The sequence below is a fragment of the Etheostoma cragini genome, chromosome 8, assembly GCF_013103735.1.
Source record: "Etheostoma cragini isolate CJK2018 chromosome 8, CSU_Ecrag_1.0, whole genome shotgun sequence".
Taxonomy (NCBI): domain Eukaryota; kingdom Metazoa; phylum Chordata; class Actinopteri; order Perciformes; family Percidae; genus Etheostoma; species Etheostoma cragini.
The window spans coordinates 27,754,141-27,762,555 of NC_048414.1; the positions used below are offsets into that span (position 1 = coordinate 27,754,141).

Below are 8,415 nucleotides of genomic sequence, written 5' to 3' on the forward strand. Positions count from 1 at the left end.
TGTGCATGGTTGACGTTAAATTATTAAAACTACAAACTACAAAATATCTTGCGGAGAAAATCAAATTACAGGTGATGCGACACAAAGTCATCTAGCTTCCCTCCCTCCACACCCTGGCTTCCCCACTCACTACGGAGGGGCAGCTTCCCCCTGCATTGGCCTTGAATGTTGCCACTGGAGGGTATTAACCGATACGTTGCTGTGGATTTTATACTAAGACACCACTCTCGCCCCATGTATATGTACCTGGTCCTTGATGTGATTTTAAAATTGACTCCTGAGTTACTACAGCTGATTTCAATTAAAAACCATGAAAAGATAAAATGGATGGTAATGCTTTATCTTCGTTCTTTTTGCTATTCATCTATGCTAGACTGACTGAAAGGATGTTTCCACCACTTCACTATGTCATGTGTTCTCAAAATGAAAGCAAAGCGGGCAACTGGCCTTTCTAAGTCTGCAGAACCTGACCTGTGTGAGTTAGGCCCACACAGATGTACTAATATACAAAAGCTGTACCCAGAAGTCCTGTTGGATGGGGATGAAGTGAACCCTGAGGTATACCAGGTTTTACTATACCACAGGATGTCACAGAGATGACAGACTGCCAACACGTGCTACATGCATTGTAGCTGAGGCCGCTAACACAGCGGGGGATTTACATTGCAGCTATAATGTGAAACACTTGGAGTCTGTGATATAAAATGAGAATCTCTGAGGGTAACCACCTCTAAATATATCTCTCTCTGTGTATGAATGTAAAAAACCCTCCAGCGGCCCATTCTGGTGATAAATGCAAGGCAAACTGTAACATTACATTCAGTCTGAGCGTGTCTCGAGAGCAAAATGAAGGCCGGTCTATCATGTGTCTGACATATGTTTGCGGGTGTGAATTACCATCATCAAAGGCTCTTCAGGCTCTGCAACACAAACACATTTTCTACACTTTTCTTAAGCGATGGGAGTTGCTACAATGACTTCATCAACCTGTGGACATTCTAATGAAGCAGCAACACTGTATCTGTAAAACCTGACTTCCTGGAGGACATCCAGAAAAAACAACAACATTTACACTGAGAGAAACATGGAACTTACTGTACATGCCACCGATCCAGCATAAGTGTGTTTTTGCATTCTCCTATTTCCACTTCTATGCACAACAGACTTTTTCACCAGTGGGAAAAACCACGAGCTGTGACTTGTTGCTCATGGGATCGAAGAGCTACTGTAGCTCAATCATGTGCCTGCTATAACACCATCTTCTAATACACTCATAATTGTGGAATATAGCCGCTTAATATGGTAACAGTCAAAAGAGAAAACAGCCACTTATGATTACAGTAGTAATGTTATCATATAGTAGTTCTTGAAAGGTTTTAGAAAGAAAGAGGCTGGAAAGGTTCACCCTCTGGGTGATGTTTTACACAAGCTGTAACAAACCGTTGGCCTTATTTCATCCTGGCATTCTGGTAGTAATTTGTCCATGAACATGCCATTTAGTATTAACCCGAGGCCACACACAGAAGCATTGAAATCCAATTTGCTCACACCATCTCCCCAGGCAGAAGGGCTGTTAGCATTTTGACACATTTGTACCTCCATTACAACTTAGATGCCAGGTGAGAATTTGGCGTTAAATGATTTAGCACAAACTAGTTCTAACAATATCAGATACATGACAATCAAACAACAGTACACTGGATAGTATGACAGTGACTCACATGTTGACATCTCTCAGCTACCTGTTCATGCTAAACCTTTCTCTTTCTGCCTGTGGTCTTTACTTTCACACAAATGACACATTTATGCAGTTATGGCTACAAGTTAGACAATATTTCAGCAAGGTTTTGTCATTTCGATGTTAGTTTGACTCATTCCCAGTTTAGTCTGAGTTTTGCTTGTCAAGCTAATGGGCACAGCGCTGACTACTGATAAGTGGTTTGTGTCCTTGATTAAACACAGATATCTTTACTGCTTGTTTCAAGAGCTCAGTGAGCCAATGTTTTGGGGCTTTTGAGAGAATTTCCCAACTATTAAACCTGTAGAGCATGTCTAGCTAATGACGCAATGTCCCGATTTGTCATTCCTGCTGAGATTGAGCCAATAGCCTTGTCTATAAATTGGTGGATTTTTTATCAAACTGTTCCTCTGTTTACATATATGTACACGTGTCTGGAAAACTACTTTTTTAGTAAGCCTTTCAGAGTACAAGTGCTTTTCTGATCTGAATTAAATGCAAACTCAGTTAAAAAAGACATAATGTGTTTATTAATTTCGTCTCTCTAGTGGGAGGTGGGCCCATGGTTCCAAAAGGCTAAACACGCCACTGGCTGACACTGTGATTAGAACTGATGCCATTCTTTTTATCTGACTAAAAGTGGTGAATGACCGAAGTAAATCACTAAATGTTTAACTGTTCCTTTAAAGGTCCCATGGCATGAACATTTCACTTCATGAGGTTTTTTACTATTTATATGCGTTCATAAGCTCAGATGGGCCGATCTGGAATCTGAACAACACCATGACCTTATAAGGGGCAATATTCCAGATCGGCCCATATGAGCCCATCTTACCTTTGCTTTCACTAGTTTGCCCGCCTAGAAAATTCGGCCCGACTATGAGAGAGAGACAGACATTATGGCTTGCAACAAGCAAAGCATTGCAGGAAGTCAAGGCCACACCCCCACCCTCCACCTTGCCCCCCCTTCTCTTCTCCTCATTAGCATTTAAAGCTAGAGACACAGAAATGGCACGTCCTAAGGGAAGTTGATAGTGGGACTGGCTCTAGTGGCTGGAATTCTGCACCAAGGTTTAATTTTGGGAAAGAGACTTCAGATACAGTATTAGGGGACCACTAAAGTCTATATAAAAGAGACTTCAGATACAGTATTAGGGACCACTAAAGTCTATATAAAAGAGACTTCAGATACAGTATTAGGGGACCACTAAGGTCTATATAAAAGAGACTTCAGATACAGTATTAGGGGACCACTAAGGTCTATATAAAAGAGACTTCAGATACAGTATTAGGGGACCACCAAGGTCTATATAAAAGAGACTTCAGATACAGTATTAGGGGACCACTAAGGTCTATATAAAAGAGACTTCAGATACAGCATTAGGGTCCACTAAGGTCTATATAAAAGAGACTTCAGATACAGTATTAGGGGACCACTAAGGTCTATATAAAAGCCTCTTCAGATACAGTATTAGGGGTCCACTAAGGTCTATATAAAGGCATCCAAAAAGCAGCATGTCACAGGACGTTCAAAAATGAAGAATGTCCCTGATCCTAGAAGAGGACTTGCACTCTGAGCAGGTTATTCAAACACTGGCCCCATAACTTTACGTCTTTCCTCTACTGTCCTGACTTACACATTTCTATCAAATGAGCAACTAAAAGAATAATGAACAGAAATGATTTCAATGTAGATTATCTTGTTAAAATGTTAAAACGACAGTGTATGACTGGATAAAGTAAATAATAAGTGTAATTTCAACTAGAAAGAAAGATTGTTAAAAGATCTTGTGGCTTCACTGAACTATTTAACAGCACATCAAGAAGCTAAAAATAATCAAACTGGAGAAAAGGAAATAAGTTAACATATCTCAAGACGTAAAGATTTACAGTATATACATTCTTTTTAAAAAAAGTGTTGTTCATTGACCGGCAGCTTGGTCGATCCTTTGTGTTGCCATGGAGCTGTTCGCTGACACCAGAGACCTTCCAGGTACGCAACACACAGCCAACAGTTGGACTACTCCTGGTAACCAGGTCTTTGCTACCCAGTGGCAGAATATTCCAATGGCTTTGAAGCATGGCAGAGGTCCACTCTTTGATTTAAAATGAAAAAGAAAGAAAAAAAATATTTTGAATATGTAGATTATTTTTAAAAAGAAAACGTAACTTCACCTTGGGTGGCTAAATGATCTTGTCAAGCTGAAAATGGTACAAAAAAGCTTCTTCTATTTTTAAACATTTTTTTGCTTTTTTCCCCCAGGGGTTAATTTTTTTTCTGTATAATTTTCATCATTTTATTCCTTTTTTTGGGTTGTTTTTTTTTTGCAATACGTAGAGTGCTGAAACTTTGTAAGAAAAACGAGGACGGTTGACAGCTAGTGTACATTTTATAAGCAGGTAAACAAAATGTAAAAGTGCTCTTATTTTGAAAGACTATTTTTTTTATGTTTCCAGTGTTTAGAAAGAAGTAGGAGGCACTTAGGTCCATCTCTATGGCGACAGACAGTCACTCAGGCCACACCTCCAGGCTCAGAATTGGAAGGTCTGGTAGCAGCTCAGTTTGGTAGCGTGAGTCCCGGACCAGAAGGCTTTGAAGATAGAAACATTGGAGCGCACTGACACGGTGGAAGCTGCACATGATGTGTGTGATTCATGCACGTTGTCCTTTCTCGTTGACGCATGTTTCAATGAACAGTGATGAAAAATGAACTCTGTCTTACATATGGTCATGTGAACAGTGCATCACTTTAACATTAAGCCACGCCCGCCTGGTCCTTCTTTTTCTGACTGCTGTCTAGAATGTGGTGGTTGACTTTGTCAGCATGTGTCTTTCTTTGACATTTGTATCAGCTATTCCAGTGGCTGCCAACGGGAGGCTGCAGGTTTTAGGAGTAGTCAAAAATATCATTATGAAATGATGCAACACTTCAGTTCCTCAATCCATGGTTCAATGAATAAACCCCCCCATCGAAGGTTGTGACAATCATTTTGGTATAACAAATGTCATCCGAAGCAGACAGCTCCCACCCCAAAAGTAGGTCATTAAATGTATGATTGACCCTAAAGGATTTACTTAACAGACATGATTAGTACTTCAAAAGTCATTTTGGCCGAGCAATAATGGCAATCCCAAGGCATGTATAATTACAGGTAAATAATTAAGCCTGGGTAAGATATCCTGGAACACACAATCATCCAAATGTTTAAAAAAAGCATGGAGATGTCTTTAGATTCTACATTACACAGTGGACGATGGTTTACTGTGTGAGGACCAGGTAAAGTCCAAGCCAAAAAAGACCTAATAATAAAGATGAAAAATGCCTCTAATGCAGGGTTTGTAAAACCAAGAATAATTGAGCCAAACCAACCAATGGTTGACTTTCCAATGGACACAGATAAACACAAACCAGGGTGTGGTTAAAATCATTAGGGATAGGATATCTGAAATATAGCCAAGCAGAGTCAAATTCTACCAGGCCAGGTCAGGCTTCCTCGAGCTCAAGAACCCAAGCTGCACTGATTCAAAAAGGTTGAAATGAGGAAATAAGCTAGGACATGAAGGTACCTACATCAGTACAATTCAACCAAACCATACCAGACCAGTACAATCATGGTAATCCAGTTCAGTCCAGTTTGATGCAATCCGAGCTTCATAGTCAAGTCTTTCAGTCATGAGTTCATTCAAAAAAGACTGGACCTAACAAGCCCATACCCAAGACATTCCCTTTGACTTTTATTGTGACGCAATGCAATGTTTTCCAGTTCATTCCAATCCAGTGAGATAGACATATCTCCACGTTTCCAATACTCTATATGTCTGGCAGTTGGGGGCGAGGTACAGTCCATTCCTAAACCCAGTTCCCATAGTTCAATCCCAGACTATGCTGTGAGTCCAGGTCAGAGTTCTGCTATGAGGCAATCCTTTCAATCCATTGTACTGTCTATGTATTTTCCAATGAAAATCTAGTCCGACCTAAATACATCCGATCCCCCACCCCCCAACCCCCACCGGACCCCCTGTCCATTTCTATCCCAGAATGTCCAGGTAGACCGGTGTTGCTTTCATCAAAGTAAACATCATCTTCTGAATGTCTTTAATGTTGAGGCGCTGTTGGGGCTCCCTCTGCCAGCAGCCTAACATCATGTCGTAGATTTCCTTTGGACAGAGCCTGGGCCGCTCCAGTACCCTGCCCTGAGTGATGCACTCTATCACCTGGAAGACAGAGAGGCACATGGCTAGACAAGATATAATATATCCCCTTCTCCACAGAAGCGTTGGTTATGCAATAATAGACATTTAATCACACTGAAACTGGACTGCAGCATAGCCTAAAACACTAACGTCTAGGCTGATAAAAGCAATATATGCAGGTGCGACTGATGCATTATGTATGTAGTTAAAGAAAAAGCTTAGTTTGTCACCATTCCTTTAATGTTGGCAACACTTCCGCACTACATTGTATTGCAATGTATGACTATTGTGTCCCTTCTTACCTAAAAAGAAAAAAAAGTTATTACAGGATTAGCAAAGATATTCAGTCTTCTAGAATCAATGCTCCAATCTAATATTGTTGTACAGCATTAAACAGACGGTGTGGTTGCCGTTTCATGCATTACATTTTTTAATAATTATATTATCTCAATGACAGTATAGTTAAATGGCAGTCATGAAATCCTCAGTGAGTGCAGTAAACTCACTGTATTCCTGTTTGGATCTTTAAGACATTTTATTTTTCTCTAAGACTCGCTCAGTCATGTCCTTTGCTCCCTGCTGTCATAGGCGGTCCATTGTATTTTCTTTATGCTCAGCACTTTGAGCACAAGCTTCATTTCCTCTTTCCACAATGGCCGTGTTGCTTACACACCATGTTCTCATGTTTTTTGATCTGCTTTGACTTGCTGGAGATGCTGTTCGTTGGTGAATTCAGTCTAATATTCATTTCCACAGCACCAACTCTATCCGTACTACTCACACATCGCACTTTCTATCTTAAATAGCAATCACAAGTTATTTTTTTCTGTTGCTGATTCCTTCTTCACTGTGAAGCTACTGTCAATGAATTTCAATAACTCTGGCCGGGATGTATCACTTTAAAAGGCTTTCAAAGGCTCAAAATGCATCCCTTGCTCACCCAAAACATCTGCAGTTGTTCATGTGACAGTAGTGATCCAAAGGATGACAACGTAGGAACAATTAGTGAATGAAAAGAGTATTTCTGTTATATAGAGAAGGTAGAGCTGTAGAATGGTGATTATCTTATTCCTCTGGTGTGGCACTTCAGCACATAGTTATGACCAAGTACATTTTTACACAAGGATTTGACTTTAAGGGAAATATTCCAGTATTCTCTCCATCAATGACCTTTTGTGTGATATATATTGTAAGTCAAACTAGTTTGCATTGGAAGGAATCATCAAGAAGAATCACCATGTCGGCTTTTAATAATTAAATCATGCATGTCTTGTCTTATAAAAGCATTTCTTTACTTCCTTGGGTAAAAAAGGGGTATGACAGACAAATCACACCTTTTCAAAGTGCAGTCCCTACAGGATTTTGAGATGTCGCAATCGCAACCATTCACGAAAATTGAACCAATCATCACGAATTTGGCGCGACTTGCAAATGTGACCAATTGCCGGACCTTTCAGTTTCGCTAAACTTTGTGTCAGTATTTGACTCTAAGAGCTGAAAGAATGTGTCACAGGCCAGGATAGGAAAGTAACTAACAATGTAAAGATCCACAAGCTACTGACACATACAGTAAGTTTAAATTTGATTCATTCAATAAATTCTAATTTTTTTGTCTTAAATCCACCAGCCATTTTCATATTATACCAACATTTGCAGTATTCTGATGTTACTAGGAACACTCCGCCCAGAGTAGATTTAGTCTCCCCGAAACAAGTTTCCTTTTTAAATTTTTAAGAACAATTCCAAAGAAAAATGCAACTTGTTTTGCAATTTTTCACTCTCTCTTGCAAATTCATTGCGACATAAATACAAAAGGCCTCGCAACTTTTATAGCAATTTTATTTTACAAGAGCTCTCTTGCAAAATCTGATATTTTGACCATCTCACAAGATGGCTGAAAAAACCTGGAGAGACTGATTAAATCACAGCTCAAATATTTCCTATTTTTCCAGAATATCCTCATGGAATCAATACCAGGGTCCGCTGAGGTTTCTGCCTGTTGAAAGGACGTTTTTTCTCCCACTGTTGACTTCAAAACTGTCACATTTTTTAATATTAAGATTGAAGTATCAGAATTTTGTTGAATTTGTGTGACTTCGTAGAAAGAACAGTACTTCTCATGATTGAATGTTCCAACTTGCCAAAGCTATTAGCTGCAACATCACACAGGTAAATGTAATCCTAAAAGATGTCCCACCCTCTAACAATAGAACCCACTTTTCAATTAACTGCATTTTTCCTTAAATCTAGTTCCTGTTAGTAGGTCATAAAAGTCAGCTGTAAACCATACATTTATACATGATTAAGCGATGGTGTACCTCATTATTGGCGAGCTGGAACCACGGCTGCTTGCCGTAGGTGAAGATCTCCCACAGGATGACTCCGAAGCTCCACACGTCACTCTCTGTGGTGAACTTCCTGTACATGATGCTCTCTGGAGGCATCCAGCGAATTGGCAGCATGGTGTGCCCTCCCACCTGAA

General features: G+C 39.9%; 1 protein-coding gene across 2 annotated transcripts in view; it reads right to left on the bottom strand.

The window, feature by feature from the left end:
• Positions 1 to 2,303: 2,303 nt before the first annotated feature.
• Positions 2,304 to 8,415, bottom strand: part of ntrk3a (neurotrophic tyrosine kinase, receptor, type 3a) — a 128,165-nt gene continuing 122,053 nt past the window's right edge. The window contains exons 17-19 of one of the 2 annotated variants that reach the window (XR_004657649.1): positions 8,252 to 8,410; positions 3,266 to 5,954; positions 2,304 to 2,419 (exon numbers count right to left, since the gene is read on the bottom strand). Coding sequence is in view for 1 of the 2 variants with exons in the window: in XM_034879274.1 (XP_034735165.1) it covers positions 5,769 to 5,954; positions 8,252 to 8,410 (345 nt within the window). In the remaining variant the exon portion in view is untranslated. Of the gene's footprint in view, positions 2,420 to 3,131; positions 5,955 to 8,251; positions 8,411 to 8,415 lie in introns of those variants that run through there. The other variant, XM_034879274.1, reaches the window with a different exon arrangement.